Raw genomic sequence first — 18,572 nt, 5'->3', positions numbered from 1 at the left:
AAGCAATAAGAGATAAGAAGCAAGTCAGCAGTAGAGAGAAGCAATGCTATAACAAATGAGAGAGGTTAGAATTGTAATTTTTCGTAAGAAAGCTCTCAAGACGAGTGCCGGAGTGTTGGGTTGGTTGGAGAGATTGAGCAAAGTGAGTTTCAATGAAAAACGATGATGAGACCATAGTAACAGGAGAGGTCGGGGGAGATGAGATTGATGAACCTTGAAAAGAGGCGCGAGAGTAATCGGCAGGTTGGATTCCATACAATGAGAAATGACGTGGAGGACCAAGTACTTACCTAATAGTCCCATATTATTTTAGTTAGAAATAATTTGAGTGTTTATAAAATTAATAGACACAACTTAAAATATAATATGGATACTAAACCTCAATCATAAATGGATGAATTAAAGTCAAGTGACTCAAATTTTAATTAATTAATTAGTTTAAAAATATATTAATTCAACTTTTTAAATATTAATTAATTTAAAAATATATTAATTAATAATTATCCTAATTTAAAAACATATTAATTAATAATTATCCTAATCAGCTTTATCACTTAATTAAAAAATATTTTTTCATTCCAATTATCAATGTCACATCTACAAAAGTGGAAGAGGACTACAAAAATCCATAAATCATCAAAATTAAGAGACCAAAATCGTAGGTTTTGTAATAGGGGGACCAATTGTTTAAAATATTCAAAGTGCAAGAAAAGAAAAAAAAACATGTAGCAAATATACTCTTTAAGTCTTAATCTCTACTCATATACAATTGTCGAGCACATATAAACTGACCCGGCCTTATTATCATACAAGTTAAAAAAGACGACTAAACAAAAAGAAGCTATGAAGCACACCATGTCAAGAGCAATATTGGGACATTCTGTCATCAATCTATTAACATTTTGAGAATTTGAAATACACCCTTCATAAGTTTAACTTTGTTTGAGGGTTTCTTCTTATTTCTGTATGTTCATCAAATCACTAACTGCCAAGATTCATATTGCCATTTGCTACAAATCAAAACCGATGACTTACGATCCCAGTAACTTTTTCCATTTAGCATATGCTAAAACAAGCAGGAAAAGCAATATGGAAACAGCAGTCATAGTCCCAACAATCGGCCAAAATATTCCATTTTTATCGTACAATGAACATGGAATGTTCATACCAAATGCACCAGCTATCAATGTCTCAATAGCAATAGCAAATGATGCAATTGTCAATGTCAACTGCAGTTGGATAAGCTCATTCCTATGGTTATCAAGTTGGATGTTGACATAGTCTTCAGTGTCATCAATATACTCCCTAACCTGCAAATCAGTAGCCAATAAGTAAGAACCATAACACTGCTCAAGAACAATGAAACAGATCAACATTTGAGATTCCAATCAGACTCATAATACTTTATATGCCAATCAAATTCAGCTGACATTTCAAAATCCCAAATACTTTGCCAAACCCAAAAGTTCTTAGATGTAGTCATTCTCCGAGTTTTGTTGCAAATTAGAAAAGGAAATCATTGATTAGGTCACAACCCCTTATTTTCCCATCAGCTAGACAATACTATATTTCCTAAATCCAGAATCAAAAGAAAGTTGGACTGGACTACTACCAGTACCACAATCCATAATCACTGTCTCTAAAATTCCACTAACAAACATTCATAGCTACGGCAGAAGGAGATCTAAAGACAAGTTCTGGAAGCTTGTGAAACCTAAGGGCAAGCTCTTGCTACTCTCTCACTGAAACAGCAACAACCCAGCTTTCCCCCATCCAAAACAAGATAAAACTAAAAGGATGCAATATAGTACTATTTTAGTGAAACGGCAACAACCCAACTTTCCTTCATCACAAAACAAGAGAAAACTAAAAGGATGAAATATAATTTCTGCAGTAAGAAAACAGAAGTCCCAACTATGTCTGTAAATTAGATAGAACAATATAATCTATAAATAGAAAGCAACAATTCTACTCTTCAAAAAATGACATGAACGTGATTTGACAAAAATCTGGTCACATGAACACTTACAGACAATATCTTGTTACGAGTTCCATCCAACTGCATAAAATATGCTTCAAGCAACATCTCCAAGTCCTCCACATCATTATCATCGTTGCTAGTCATAAGACTTCCACTTCTAGTAGAATTAAATCGTCGAACAATTGAAAGGTTATTCGAGGTTGTGGCTCCCAATTGAGCCTCGAATTGTTGATTTTGCAACCACTTCCTTGTCAAATATAGTTGAGCCATGTCTTCATTGTCATCTAATAGATGTTCAATTTCATCTCGCACCTGTAAAAGTGGACCGTTAATTTCTAAAGTATGATATCTCAATGATAACAGAATGCATGAGCTTATACAGGGTAAACATTTTTCTTTATCGACAGAAGCTTCTACTAGTTTCCTACTCGAGAGCTAATATGACTATTTAACAATGTAACAGAAAATCAGGCAATTAAAGGGGTGTGAGGGAAATAACTTTTCTTCCTTTTTCCCACGATTGCATAATTGGATGTATATGTCAGATGTCCACAATCCACAGAAGTTAAAAATTATCTGTAACTTCTTCCTAAAAAATTAAACCGTCTCAATGTAATGTACAAAATCGCTACAAAAAGAATTTTGTTGGCACTTTTAGTAATACAACTACTTTAACGGGCATCTCAACCAATCCAAGTCCAACAAAGTACAGAGGACGTTGAATATAAGAATGCAAATATTAATCTAAGTAGGCAATTATTTCCTCCTTAAATGTTGAACTTCCATAAACACCTATAGCTATCAAAGAATTGTTTTCAGTAACTTAATAAGCAACCTCTTTACATTTTTTTGAACAAAAAGCAACCTCTTTACATGAACAAAGATTAATAACTGAAAAACAAAAAAAAAACAAAAAACACAAAGGGGTCTAATTATAACTTGTAAGAGAAGGAACTTATGCAGCACACATACCTTCTGTACACGAGCAAGCAATCGAGTAAGATTACTCTTCAAGCTTCTAACATGTTCAAGATTCTTGGTACTAACATTCCTAGCCAATTCATCCAACACAGGATAAGCACCTCTCTCAAGGTCAGCAACATTGGAATCCAGATATGTACACACAACTTCCAAAGCAACCTCCAACACTTGAAACTCAAACGGAAGCGGAAGCTCGGAAGGTAAACCTTCACCACCCTCAGGAACAGGCAACTCTTGTTCATCACCACCACCACCAAGAAGTTTGGGCTGAGTCTTGTGAGGAAGCTGTAGCCTCAATTGTTCAACAAACGGAAGAACCTCTTGCCGTAAAGGATCAAGCAATAAAATTTCTTCAGCTGTTACTATTGCTTTTATAAACTCCAAATTAACCACCATCGCTTTGTCTCTCGCTAAACACAATAAAAAATAAATAAACAAATAAATAATTCATAAACTACATTGAAATTGTTCATGAATAAAAAACCTGAAACCCTAAAATTTAATAGAATTTGATAGAATCAAAAGAGAAATTGAATTACCGAGGATATTGGATGAATGGGAGAATACAGGACCTAGAATCCTTAGGTCTCTGGCAGGAATTGCGGCATGGCGGATGATCGTATTTTTCTCCCACTCCACGAGCTCCGACTTGCCTGAACGGTCGAACCGCATCCATAACCTAGCTCCACCGGTTTTTTTCTTTACTTTTGTAACCAATCGGTTATCCGAAGGTGAACCGATAATTTCAACCGCCGTAGGATGCGGCGGAGAATGAGTCGGCACGGCGGATTTCTTAGACCGCCGGCGAAAGGAGAAGAGGCCCTTGCTCTTCTTACCCATATTTAACCGGAGATTAATATATAATACAATAAATTAATAGCTAATAATAATAATATAATAATGGTTGAACATTGAAAATGCGATGAGAAAGAAAGAAAGGAAGAAGAGAGTGATGGTGATGTTGGTGTTTTTCTGTTTCTCCCTCTTCGCTTTGATTTTCTTCCATAAACGGCTTTGAGTAAGGCAATTTTAATTCTGAGAGATAGTATAGAACTATAGATGAAGAATAAACGAATATTTTAGCTTATTCAGACTTTTCGGATTTTAAAAGAAATTCTATGGTTCAGTTTTTTTTTTGGTTAAATTAATAGGAATAAGTCCTTTTTTTACATACAATATAGGTAAGTGTATTTATTTTTTGTAAGTGCTTTGTATTTTTAATGATTTCCAGTTAAAATAGGATATTTTAGTTATATCCTTCCTTTTTTTAAATATAAAATTTTATACTTTTATGATTTTCCTAAAATATACTTTGATTTAAATTCTTGCGAATTAGTAACAACATTAGATTATTTTTTGTCAAAAGAAAATTACAGTGGAATAAAAAGTGATTGTTGAAAATCCATAATGGGACAATTGATTCATAGGCGTGATTGGTTTTTGGTTGGAGGAGAAATTTTGTACATTTAAATTTGTCTTTACTAGTTAGTTTAATTGGGTTAATTATAAATATGTTTCTTTGTCGTTTAGTGTGTGTTTGAATTTTAAGTGAGTTAAATTTGTCTTTGGTTAGATAGGTTAACTCTAAATATGTTATTTGTCTTTTAGTTGTTTTAAAAAACTGAGTTTAATTATTAGGGTTTTGCTAACTTGTATCCCAAGGGCATAAGTTAAGGTTACTACTATTAAAAAAAAATCGGTAAAATAAAATAAAATTTAAGTTTCAAGAAATCAAATGTATGTGTTCCAATAAAATATTTCTATAAATGTATCATTAATTTGTGTCATTGGGGAACATGTTAGCATTAGCCTAATTATTAGTAGTAAAATATTACAAAGTTAAATTAAAATTGAGTTAGGTAGAATGAGCTCGCTGACACTTTTATCGAGAGGCACGGTAAGCATTTTATTGATAGTAATAGTTTTGAATGGAGGAATTTTTTTTTGGATATGGACTTTTTTGTTTTTGTCGCGTGAAATGTCACGGTTATGGGTCAAGCCATCGGAGGAAGGTTCGTTTAAGTTTTCTAAATCGTCGTTTTGGGATATTTTTATTGAAGGTCAATGAGTCATTACTACGCATAAGAGAGTGAACATGATTGAAAAGAGACTTATGATAGTCTTTTTTGAAGGAGGAAATTGACTATTATCAAAGATCAAGATAGATGATAAGTTTTTCAGGAAATGTGCAATTCTTTGAAGGATGCACTAGTCATTAAACTCCTTAGGAAGAATGTGAGTTATCATTTGATGAAGGATATGTTGAAGAAGATGTGGAAAATTACTAAAGGTTTTGAGATCATTAACATTGACATTGGCTTCTTTATGGTCAACTGTAAACTGCTCGCAGATAGTGAGAAAATTGTGTCAGAAGGTTCGTGAAGGTTGTTTTACCATTATTTATGAAGGAAAATTGTGATCCAAAACGCAACGGGAATTAAAAAAAATTCCTTTAGTGATCCTTACGAATGAGCATGATAAGTGATAGAAATTATTACCTTTTGTGGCGATTGAAACCTTTAATGTAGATCTAAGGAGTGATCACGAGCGTTGAATGGTGACAACGCATCTACTCAATCCACACGAACGAATTCCTTCAGTCTCAGTATTAGCTGCTACGAATGAAGCCTTTGAGTGAGTGAGAGAGAGAGAGAGAGAGAGAGAGAGAGACGCAATTTCATCAAGTGAAAAGCTTCTGCACAAGGGTTTTATTTATAGAACCACTTGTGTGGGCTGCAAACTAAAAATCCCATTTAAGTGCATGTGACTTATATCTTATGGTATACCGAAAATCACTTAAGCGTGTGGTACCTTACCACATTTTGTATTCTACTTAAGTGAACCGTACCTTATGATGTTCTACAATTCACTTAAGTGCACTGTATCTTACGGTGTTCCTTATTTACGCTGCCTCTCATCAATCTGTCCTTTTGTGTGTGACTAATCAGTCTCTAATTCTACTTGTTTTCTGACACTCATTCAACACAATTTCACGAAGTCGGTAACACATTAGTCTACCTGTTTTGTCGTTTTGTTTAGTAAATTAGATGTTTTGCATTGTTATTTCAATTTGTTGATTATATTTGGTTTGCATCATTATACTCCATTTTATGTCTCTTTGTGGTAGTTTTAATGGTTTCAGGTGTGAGCAAGAATACCAGAGGGATCGCCAAGGGAATCGGACATTTCGGGCCCCTCGGAAGAGGAAATTAAACATCACAGTAGTCCTGACACGGTCATCCGTGTTGGCCAACACGACCTGTGTCAGGAGAGGAGAGCCATGGCACTAAAATAGGGAGCTGACACGGGTGCCCGTGTCAGCTGACACGGCCTGTGTCATGTTAGACTATGGCACGGATCTAGAAGGGGGGGTTGAATAGATCCCAATTAAAAACTTGAGTCGGCGCTACCAATTAAAATTGGTTTTGAAAAATTATTTTAAGTGCGGAAGCGGCCGAGGAAAATTTTAGTCTAAAACGAACCGTTATTGGAAAACCGGATATGCGTTAAGCTAATGGATTAGAGATAAAGTGAAATACAAATCACTACACTAATTGCACAATCAATGATATATTTCACTTACTAGGATTCCTAGTTCCAATGATCCAAATACCAAATCAAACTAGATACAAACTTAAGATAACTTTGGTTTAGGCAAATTATCAAACACTTGGTGTGCATAAACACTCCAAGTGATATTTGTGTTGAGTAAGTAATTCAAATTGATCTAGTACAATATACTATTATACTTTGGATTCAAAAACAAAGTTTTAATCTCTTACTCAACTTATATCAATGTTTGGTAAAATTGCTTAAACTAAAATCACTTAATTTTTAAGCTGAAAAACAATTATGCAGAAAATTAAAGAAGACAGAGATTTGATGAGGCAGTTCCCCCGCCGTCCTCGCTTCGGGGTACGTCTGCCCTCAATTCTAAACTTAGAATTGAGATGATTTAATTAGATATCACCTGTAGAATTTAACCGTTTATACAAGGATTGCAAAGCAAGTAAACAACAGAACTCTCAAGATGTTGAATGCTGCTTCCTATCCTTGTTCCTTGATTCAAGATGAATCAAGACCTTCGATCGTTGTTGCTAGACCTCCGATTCCAACCCCTTTGTTGAAGAACCTTCCGTTCTTCAAACCCTCGGCCCGGCTGATCTCAACCACAATGAATCGAACCTGAATCCTTCTCTTCAATATCACCGAATCCGCTACTAGACTGATGAAGACTTTCTCTTCTCAATCACCTTCGCTCAGCTGAATATTGATGAAGCAATTCGTCCAAAAAACCCCAAACACAAACCGGTCTTGGAGGACAAAACCCTAACGGTTTTATTCAAGAAAGAACCTGCCACAAGCTTCAACCCGAACCGGATTCTCTAATCTCAGCTTCGAACCTTATCACCTTTAACCCAACACGAAGCACATCAAAAATGGTTGTGTGTAGTTGATGTGTTGTGAGTTGTTGAAGATGAAGATGATGAATCTTGGACACCTATTTCACTCTTTCTTGTTTCCTTGAACACTTGAAATCAATTTGACAAATGTTAGTTGATAAAATTGATTTGATTTCTATTTATAGTAACTAGCTAACCAACAAGAAAAACAACTTTTCAAACATTGGAAAATACTCAAAAAACTGAGTTTACGCACGAGCGGTCGACCATAGGTCGGCGTGCGCTGACCCGTGGGAAGTGCGCCGACCCCTATGGTCGACTCAGGCATTCCATGAGTTGACCCATGGCCAACTGAACTGTGTCATGCGCCGACCTGTGGTCGACTCAAGCATTCCATGAGCTGACCCGTGGTCAATTGAACTGTGCCATGCGCCGACCTGTGGTCGACTCAAGCAATCATGAGCTGACCAGTCACCAACTGGTCTGTGTTATGCGCTGACCCGTGGTTCATGTGCTGACCCGTATGGTCGACTCAAAACCTGCACATCTGCACAATTTCATATTTTTGTGATTTTCATGCATTTTGTCATGATCACATCTTTTCCACATATGTTGTACGAAGTATGGCAGTATTAGATGAGTATAGAAAAGGATATGTTGCATTTGTTTTGTAGAAGAGGAATCGACAATGCCAATTCATCCATGGTGGTCATTTGTCATCATCGAAACCTGTGATTATATGTTTTATGACACTTTTGCCTTTACATACTCCCCCTTTTTGATGATGAGAACCTGTGTACAGCCAAGGATAAAAACAACATGCAATATTTACACATATTATGCACACTCCCCCTTTCTTTTGTACTCTAAGGCTATCTGCAAAACCATCTGTTAATTTGTTGTGGATATTTTGGTTGCTTGTACCTCTTCTCCCCCTTTGACAACATCAAAACGAGAAAAGGAATGATGAATCAACGTAACAAAAGATTCCATAGGAAATAACACAAACAGATAATAATAACACACCAATATCATTTCTGATCAATAATCATTAATTAAAGGAAGAAACACATTAAAATTAATGTTGCACAAACAAGCAAAACAGAAAAAATGAAAACATTCAAAACAACAAGCAAAATGTAAAGTGAATATGAAGGTCTATGTCCTAATGGCGGTGTCCTGGATGGTAACAGATGCCCGGGTTTTTGTAGGGGTCAGCCAGAGTAGATAGGTAATCGGCAACACCGCTCAGATGCTTGAGACTCCCGTCGACCGACCGTTCCTGGCGGTCAAATGTTTCCGAAAAGGCTGCATACCGGTCATTTAAGCTAGTAGAGAGGGTGTTGAGCCGCTCATTTTGGGCTTGAATTTGACTGCTAATATGAGCATAGCGCTCATCCTGAGTTTGCATGAAGGATTGTTGTGCTAGCTGCATGTTTCGCATCATATCCAACAATTCTAAAGAGTTTGCGTGCTGTGGAGGAGACGGAGGAGATTCTTCATCATCCTGGTGATACGGCTGGTAGAATTGACGTTGAGTTGACCAGCCCGTATGTTGCCAGTCACCCCAGCCACCCCAGATGGGGACATTTTCTTCAGTTGAATGTGACTGCTGAACCCAAGCGGAGTCAGAGTAGTCGTGAGTGTCAACACGTGGAGGACTATTATCTCCACCATGGTGATCAAAAGCGTGCCCGGCTTCCTCCTCTTCATTTTCCTCTTCATCTTCTTCTTCTTCACTTTCATCACTGTCATCATCTGCTGCAACAGGCGCATGGACAAATCCTCTTCGAACAAACTTGTACATTCTCCTCTCATCACACCAAAAATATCCCATCATAGACAGAGTTTTTGGGCTGAACTCTTTGTCAGATGAGATGGAAGTGTACGGGAAAGACGGATGATTAACGTTGGCTGCAGTAAGGACCTCTTGAATGAAAGATACGTAAGCAAGAGCAGTTCCTCGTCCGGAATCACGTAGACTGAACATCCTACTGGCAATGTAGTAAGGCCAATTGATTTTCTTCTTATTCTTCAGAATGTAAATGAGATGAACCTCAGTCTGTTCAACTCTGGAGAGACCACCTTTCTTTGGTCGCAGGATACGAGAGACAATCCACTGAAGAATCCGTTCCCCGGTTTTCAGCTTGCCGGCAGTGACAGTTCGTGGGAACGAGTCACTGTTAACAATATGATCAGGATATGGTCGTTTCAGCATATCATTGAATGCACTCTTAAACTCGTAACCTTCTATTTGGTGAGAGTCAGTTACCTCAGCTAGAGGATTTTCAGCATCATCCAATGACATATCAAAATACTGGTTCCAGACATTTGACTTAAGTGATACCTTTGTCGTGCCGATTCTGGAATGAAACTTGTGCCCGCGAAAGTTATCATGAAGGTCGGCGTAGAACACTCGGACTAAATCTTCGCTGTATTTAGCGTTGCATTCCAAGAAGTTGACAATGCCTTGATGCTGTAGCAGAGCCATGATTTCTACGAGGTGCATGCGTTCGGCGGTAAGCTTGTAGAACGCATGTTGTCGAACAACTCCTCTTTTGCCGATATCTTTGTTGAAGGCTTCGACGCGAGCTGGTGGAACAAGCGATACATCAGATATGGGTAGAGATGCGGCGGATGATTCTCGGGATCTCTTGCCGGTAGGTCTGCGTGATGTGGAAGCCATTTGGGCAGGTTTGAAACTAAGTGAGTGTGGGTAGAGAGTGAAGGTTTGTGAGGGTTTTTGAGAGTGATTTTGCTAAAGAGAGGTTTTTCCCTATTTGTAGAGGAAAGGTTAGGGTTTTGGGAAGATGAAAGATCAAGGGACAATAAACACTAGGTAGATGCAGGTTACAAGGTAGTGGGTAGTTTGAAAGGTAATGGAATGTAAATGCACATTTAATGATGGTTTTTGAATGTAGATGCATGAAACGGTTTAAATTTTTCTGCAGAAAAACAGAATTTGTAAGCGATGCGTCGACCATACCTCTGTATGCGTCGACGCATACTGTTTGATTTTTGAGAAATTTAAAAAAATGTTAAGTGTGTGTCGACCATAGCCCTGTTACGGTCGACTCATACAGACAAAATTTCAGTTTTTCACTATTTTGCACATGCATTGACAAGTTTTATGCATAATTAAAATGCCATACAGCAATAAACATCCAAAGAGATACATCATGTATATATATACAATATCATGATGTGGTATAGCTATGTTAACCATGAAACTTTGCAGATAGAGAGAGAGAGAGAGAGAGAGAGAGAAAAGGGAACAATATCACCTCGATGCCTGAGCGACTTGGTGAACAATAAACTTGTGCTTGCAACAACATCAACTTGTTAGAAGTACAAGATTATAGTCTTAAATGGAATAAGGTAAAACAGCAGATTATAGTGCCCGTTCCGAAATATCGAGAATACCAAGTTCTCGGCGGATATGAAAGAAAGGTTCAGTAGCTAGCGGCTTTGTGAAGATGTCCGCTAGTTGATTTTCAGTATTAACATGTTCAAATACAATGTCACCTTTCTCTACATGATCCCGAAGAAAGTGGTGTCGAATTTCGATGTGTTTGGTGCGAGAATGCAGCACAGGATTCTTGGTCAGGTTGATGGCACTTGTATTGTCACAAAAAATGGGAATACGTTCAAGTTTGAGGTTAAAATCCAATAGTTGTTGCTTAATCCATAGGATTTGAGCACAACAACTACCGGCGACAATGTATTCCGCTTCAGCGGTTGACAAAGCAACTGAAACCTGTTTCTTGCTATGCCAACTGACCAAAGAGTTTGAAAATAAGTGACAAGTGCCACTGGTGCTTTTCCTATCCGATTTGCAACCGGCAAAATCGGAATCGGAGAAATCTACCAATGGACAATCATTACCTTTGGAATACCATAGTCCATACTTCGGAGTACCAGATAGGTATCGAAGTATTCGTTTGACAGCTTTTAGATGGGATTCCTTGGGACATGATTGATATCTTGCGCACATGCATACGCTAAACATAATATCGGGACGAGAAGCAGTAAGATAAAGGAGTGATCCAATCATACCTCTATACCGTTTTACATCTACTTCCTTACCGTCTTCATCTTTGTTCAAGTTTGTACAAGTAGGTATGGGGGTGTCTATGGCCTTAGCTTTTGCCATGTCAAATCTCTTGATAAGGTCCAAACAATACTTTGTTTGGCTCACGAAAGTCCCTTCTTTGAGCTTTTTAATTTGCAAACCGAGAAAGTATGTGAGCTCCCCCATCATACTCATCTCGAATTCGCCCTGCATAAGGTCTGAAAATTCTCTCACAAGATTCATGTTAGTAGACCCAAATATGATATCATCTACATAAATTTGCACTAATATCAAGTGCTTTCCTTGACGTTTAATGAAGAGGGTTGTGTCAACCTTTCCTCTTGAGTAACCTTGATCGAGTAAGAATTTGCTTAGTCTCTCATACCAAGCTCTAGGAGCTTGTTTGAGGCCATACAAAGCCCTTTTTAGTTTATAAACATGATCAGGATACTCATGAGATTCGAAACCCGGAGGTTGTGCGACGTAAACCTCTTCATTCATGTGACCGTTAAGGAACGCACTCTTAACATCCATTTGGAATAGCTTAAAGTATTTCGCACAAGTGAAGGCAAGGAGAAGGCGTATAGCCTCGAGTCGGGCAACCGGCGCATAAGTTTCCTCATAGTCGATGCCTTCCTCTTGGTTATACCCTTGCGCGACTAAACGCGCCTTATTACGGGTTATTACCCCGTTTTCGTCCAGCTTGTTCCTAAACACCCATCGGGTGCCGATTACTCGATGATCTCGCGGAGGAGGGACAAGGTCCCAAACCTCATTTCTGGTGAACTGATTAAGTTCCTCCTGCATTGACAAAAACCAGTGTTCATCGAGTAGGGCTTCTTTAGGGTTTTTAGGTTCCATTTGCGAAACGAAAGCGAAGTGATAACATAAATTACTTAGCTTAGATCGAGTTGTTACACCCTTTGAGATATCTCCGAGAATGTTGTCGATTGGATGGTCTTTGGAAGACTTCCAAGCTTGAGGGAGATCATCGTTTGAAGGCGGATGAACTACCTCGGTTTCCTCATGGTGTACATCTTTGTCCTCCTCAATTTTGACTATGTCGGGTTGATCAATCCCCGGCTCGCCACCTCTGAGTATGTCTTCAGTAGATGTACCTGCACCATGAAAAACACTACCCTTTCCGACGTTTCTCGGATTGGATTCATCAAAAGTGACATGTACAGACTCTTCTACAGCAAGTAATCGTTTGTTGTATATTCTATATGCTTTGCTAGATTGAGAGTATCCGAGGAAGATACCTTCGTCGGCCTTGGAATCGAATTTTTCCAAGTTTTCCTTTCCATTATTCAATACGAAACATTTGCAACCAAAAACATGAAGGTGAGAGACATTTGGCTTTCGCCCTTTTAAACGCTCATACGGTGTTTTATTTAGAATGGGGCGAATGAGCACCCTATTCAGAACATAACAAGCCGTACTAATGGCGTCGGCCCAAAAATATTTCGGTAAGCCACTTTCGTTGATCATTGTTCTTCCCAATTCTTCCAAAATTCGATTTTTACGCTCCACAACCCCATTTTGTTGAGGAGTACGTGGAGCAGAGAAGTTATGATCAATACCATGGTTACCGCAATATTCTTCAAATAAGTGATTTTCGAACTCACCCCCATGATCGCTTCTAATTGCAACAATGTTTGTATTTAGTTTATTTTGGGAAAGCTTAGCAAATCTTTCAAAGGAGGCGAACATATCGCTCTTGCTTACTAAAAAAATAGTCCAACAAAATCGAGAAAAGTCGTCCACTATTACGAAACCGTAATAGTTTCCTCCTAGACTTTTAATCCTAGATGACCCAAATAAATCCATATGAAGAAGCTCGAGAGGTCTCGTTGTTGAAACGATATTTTTGGATTTAAATGAGATCCTCGTTTGCTTCCCTTTTTGACAAGCATCACAAAGGTGATCCTTGGTGAACTTGATTTTGGGGAGACCTAGGACTAGATCTTTTGAGACTACTTTGTTTAGTAAGTCAAAGTTAACATGTGCTAAACGCCTATGCCATAACCATGAATCTTCACTCATTGTTACAAGGCATTTGTCACTGGTTAACGATACTTCATTTAAGTCAAGCATATAGACATTGTTCACACGCATGCCATTAAACATACTCTTCTTATCATCATTATGTACAATTTTGCAACAGTCTTTTGAAAACGATACGTTGTATCCTTTGTCACATAATTGACTGATGCTAAGTAGATTGTGTTTAAGACCTTCGACAAGCAATACATCAGAAATAGTAGTAGAAGAGGGATTACCTACACTACCTTTACCAAGTATTGCTCCACGGTTGTTGTCACCATAAGTTACATATCCCTTCTTCTTAGCCACGAAGTCAATGAAGAGAGATATGTCTCCTGACATGTGCCTTGAGCATCCACTGTCGAGAACCCATCTTCTCTTGGTAGTCTCGAGGCATTGTACCTATGGCAATATAATTAACAAGAGAAGGTACCCAATGGCTTATTGGGTCCTGAATGGTGAGGAACGAAATGGTTGCATTTGGGCATCCATTGATAAATGCCTTTAGGAACTAAAAATCTCCTAAACCTACATTTAGCAATGGAGTGGCCTTTCTTGCAACAATAAAGACAAGAGAAATTTTCATTTTGATTACTTTTGCTATCTTCATCCTTTATAACATATTTATATTTTTGATATGGATTAACCATACTTTTTCGAAAGTTTGATTTGTCGATAGCAAAGGTAATCTTGGGCTCAAGAGCCTTGTCAAGTTTGGCCTTTAGGTTTCTTACTTCACCTTGCCAAATGTAACAAGTATCACACCCAAAGTTCATCATTCTACTTCTAAGGTCCTCATAACTTGTTTTTGTGCTTTCCACTATAGAAGCTTTAAGTGCCTCAAGTTTCCTTTCGGATTGTTGAATTTTATGTTCCAAATGAGAAAAAAAATTCTTATTTGAGGCAAGCCTTTTAAAGGCCTCTTTCACTTCACAGTGTAAAGTATCAAAAGCATTTTGCAATTCATGATGAGACATACTAGAGGATTTTTCATATTTAGCATGTCGTACCTGTTTCTTTTTGTTCTTTTGATGAGCAGAGAGACATAGGTTTGCATTTTCATCTTCATCACTAGAACTTTCATCATCTGAGGAGTCGCTATCGCTTTCCCAAGCTATGTATGCTCTCCTTGGCTTTGATGGTTTCTTGTGTGATTTGTATGATTCATTTTCTTTTGTCTTCTTGTTCATCGGACAGTCCGGTTTGTAATGACCCGGCTTTCCATACGTATAGCACGACCCTCTAGTTATTTTACCTTTTGAGTCATCATTTTTAGAGTACCTAGATTGTTTCCGGAAGTTTACCAAGTTCTTCTCGGAGTGTTGGATGCCGTTCTTTCTCACGTAACGATTGTAGCGTTTAACGAACAGCTCCATATCTTCACTCTTGTCCTCTTCTTCTTCGTCGCTCGATGAATAATCACTTTGCTCTTTTGCTTGAGACTTTGAGGAGGAAGTCTTTAGAGCTATTGATTTCTTTTCACTCACCTTTGCTTTGTCCTTCTTTTCTTTCTTTTCGTGTTGTTCTAGGCTCAAGAGTACTTGTTTGTGCTCTTGTAGTTTGCCAAATAATGTTGTCAAGTCTAATATGGTAAGATCATTTGCTTCTTTGATGGCGGTCACTTTCGGCTGCCATTCCCTGTTAAGACATCTCAAGATCTTATTAGTAGCAACATCATTGGAAACATGCCTACCAAGTGAATGTAATCGATTAATGAGATGAGTGAATCTCTTTTGCATGTCAGCAATGGTTTCCCCTTGCTCCATGAAAAAGAGATCAAACTCTTGTGTTAGTGTGTTGATTCTAGCCAACTTAACATCGTTCGTCCCCTCATGGGCAATTTGTAGTGAATCCCACATGGCCTTAGCAGTAGGACAATGGGATACACGATAGTATTCGTCTACACCTAGTGAGGAGATTAGGATATTTTTGGATTTCCAATCATAATTGTATTTCTTTTCATCATCATCGGTCCATTGTGCTTCGGGCTTAGGCACCAATTCATTGTTCTCATTGGTCATGGTTATTTCAATTGGACCATTGAGAATAACATTCCATATTTTTCTATCTATGGAATTTATGTGCACCCGCATACAGTCTTTCCAATAACTATAATTTTCACCATTGAAAACGGGAGCTCTATTATAAGCCCCTTTAGGTTCGTTAGCCATTTTCTATCAAAGTTATATTTTGAAGCACGGAGTGAACCGGAGCTCCTGATACCACTTGTTAGACTATGGCACGGATCTAGAAGGGGGGGTTGAATAGATCCCAATTAAAAACTTGAGTCGGCGCTACCAATTAAAATTGGTTTTGAAAAATTGTTTTAAGTGCGGAAGCGGCCGAGGAAAATTTTAGTCTAAAACGAACCGTTATTGGAAAACCGGATATGCGTTAAGCTAATGGATTAGAGATAAAGTGAAATACAAATCACTACACTAATTGCACAATCAATGATATGTTTCACTTACTAGGATTCCTAGTTCCAATGATCCAAATACCAAATCAAACTAGATACAAACTTAAGACAACTTTGGTTTAGGCAAATTATCAAATGATAACATGAAATTATATCACATTTGAAGACTTAATTCAATTAGATTATATTATCATTTACTTTAATTTATCCCATTTTATCAGATATTATGCAGTATTTATTTTCTATTTATGTCAGGTATCCATTTTGAAGCAAAAGTGAAAAAGGGAAGAAAAGGAGGTGTAGAAAGGAGTAAAAAGGAAACAAATATCAAAGACCAAGCCCAGCCCAAAAGAAAGCGCACGTTGTGCCTGTGACGGGCGTCACAAGGGTTGTGACGAGCGTCACACTAGAAGCATCCCTGTGACGAGCGTCACACATGGTGTGACGAGCGTCACACCATTCCACTAGCTTTTTGGCGCAAGTCACGCTCTCAGAAGAATTGAAGAAGAACGTTGAGAGAGTTCGTGTCCTATGCCCACGCCGTGTATTTAGCCATGCTGAAGACTCGTGGGAAACGGAAGGCAGTTACCAAGGCTATTATAAATAGCCATCTCACAAACCTAAAAAAGTCTCAGTTTTTGCACGCTCAGTTTGCCGAAGCTCTGCCAAATTTTCTTTTCACGCCTTTGCTTATTTTTCTTCCTTTCCAGCAACTTAGCATTGTTTATTTTATTTATTTCTTTTGCAAGATTTACATTCTTTTTCCCTTGCAAATTTACCTTTCCAGTTTTAGCTTTTAGATATTTTTCGCATAATAGTTTCTACACCGGAAACTATTGTGCAACTTTATACCGGATTTAACCTTACGTTATATTCCAGTTTTATTTCCTTGATTTAATTTACTGTCTAATTGAAGAATCCAAGAACAAATCCTACCGGCTTGTGGTGGAGTGTTCAAGACCATTGTATTACGCATTCAGGTTCTTTAATTGTTATTTAATTTTTAATGTTTTATTCTATTGTTTATTCATATTGCCTGCCTGGAATGAGTCTGTTTATGCATGATATAAATTCTTATTTATTTAGCATGTCTGGCTAATTTGCCTAGGTATCGGTATGTAAAGTAAGCAGAATAAGGGATCGAGACTGAGTCGGTCTACCTAAACTTAAAATCAAAATCAATCTTTTTACGGTCTCAACTTACAGGTTTAATAACAAGATTTTTTACAAAAGTAAAAGACATAAAGAAGTTAAAATCAATAGAGCGAGAGTTTGAGATTTTAACTGGACAGTGTAAGTTAGGCATTAATTCTAGATCAGGGCGAGAGCAAGTTTTAGAGTTAATTAAATTCTGACCTTTTCCAAAAAGTATTTTTAAAGATTGAATGTGAGGACGAGAGTTAAGCATTTGGATTTAATTATATAACCTAAGTCAACAGAGCGAGAGTTTGAGATAAGGGTGTTTAAAACGGTCAGTATTTTCTTAAAAAGAGTTTCTGCAACTTTATTGTTTTCAAAATATGGTTTTTGACTTAATTATAAGTGACAGCAACATTAATATAAAATCATGGTTTATTCAACAGAGCGAGAGTTTGAGATAGAACCTTTAACCAATAAAGTTAACCGAAACGATTCATTTTAAAACCAAGAAACCGACAAAGACTTGATTCCCTAGTTTTGACGAACTACATACCGATATCCGTTTTATTAATATTTAATCTAGATATTAGTTTAGCTCTTAGTTTTTCCCCAAACAATCAAACATTTTCACCTTAGATTTACGTAGTAACCTTAGATAACGGTATATCGATTCATAAGTCCCTGTGGGATCGATATCTTTTAAAACTACGCGATAGAACTGTGCACTTGCAGTTTGTATCCCATTCTCGACTCACCCAGTCGTACGATCAAGTTTTTGGCGCCGTTGCCGGGGACTTTTATTCAATCGATATCGTAACTCTTCCGTTACGCTGTAGAGACTAAGGTTTCTTTTTCTTCTATTTTCTTTCTTTCGTTGATTTGTATGCCACGCACTCGCTCTCAAGGCGAATCGCTCTATTTACGAATCAACGATATCGAACTATATCTCCGAGTCTTACGACGAATTCGGGAATATCGTGCTGAAAACAATCTCCCTCCTATAAACCTTCCAGATTTCAAAAACATTTTTCCTTCTTTAACCGAGATGGCAGAACCAGCTCGTGCTCTTAGAGATTACGCCGCTCCATCGCAAGATGAACCGCATTCAAGTATTGCTCCGCCCGCAATCGAAGCAAACAACTTTGAACTTAAACCTTCGTTGTTGCAGGCTGTGCAACAGAACCAATTCTCTGGAAATCTTACCGAAGATCCAAACCTTCATTTATCCGTATTTGTTCAATACGCTGATACTGTTAAAGCTAATGGTGTCACTTCAGAGGCAATTCGACTTCGTCTTTTTCCTTTCTCATTAAGAGATAGCGCTAGAAGATGGCTTCAATCTCTCCCTTCCAACTCAGTCACCACATGGAACGAGTTGAAGAAAGTTTTTCTTGCCCGATATTTTCCACCAAGCAAAACAGCTATGTTAAGAGCCCAGATAAACGGATTTAAACAGAAAGACAACGAGTCTCTTTTCGAAGCATGGGAAAGATACAAAGACATGATGAGACTTTGCCCACACCATGGTTT

At 37.8% G+C, this 18,572-nt stretch overlaps 1 protein-coding gene, 1 long non-coding RNA gene and 1 pseudogene across 2 annotated transcripts in view; 1 reads left to right on the top strand and 2 right to left on the bottom strand.

Annotated features, from left to right (window-relative positions):
* LOC127108055 (uncharacterized) overlaps positions 1–16,879 on the top strand; it is a 30,122-nt gene extending 13,243 nt beyond the window's left edge. Inside the window, exon 3 of the long non-coding RNA XR_007795949.1 lies at positions 16,158–16,879. This is a non-coding gene — a long non-coding RNA (uncharacterized LOC127108055). The remainder of the gene's footprint in view (positions 1–16,157) is intronic.
* On the bottom strand, positions 725–4,062 carry LOC127108053 (magnesium transporter MRS2-4). Its single transcript, XM_051045413.1, has 4 exons — positions 3,502–4,062; positions 2,954–3,372; positions 2,030–2,293; positions 725–1,310 (listed from the first exon to the last, which is right to left on the bottom strand). Exons 1-4 carry the CDS (start codon positions 3,800–3,802, stop codon positions 1,032–1,034), a joined length of 1,263 nt encoding a protein of 420 aa, XP_050901370.1. The 5' UTR covers positions 3,803–4,062; the 3' UTR covers positions 725–1,031.
* Positions 16,880–18,472: 1,593 nt separating the features above from the next.
* Positions 18,473–18,572, bottom strand: LOC127109081 (uncharacterized; annotated as a pseudogene).

This window comes from Lathyrus oleraceus, chromosome 7 (assembly GCF_024323335.1).
Source record: "Lathyrus oleraceus cultivar Zhongwan6 chromosome 7, CAAS_Psat_ZW6_1.0, whole genome shotgun sequence".
NCBI classification, from domain to species: Eukaryota; Viridiplantae; Streptophyta; class Magnoliopsida; order Fabales; family Fabaceae; genus Lathyrus; species Lathyrus oleraceus.
This window is presented reverse-complemented; position numbering and strand designations above follow the sequence as displayed.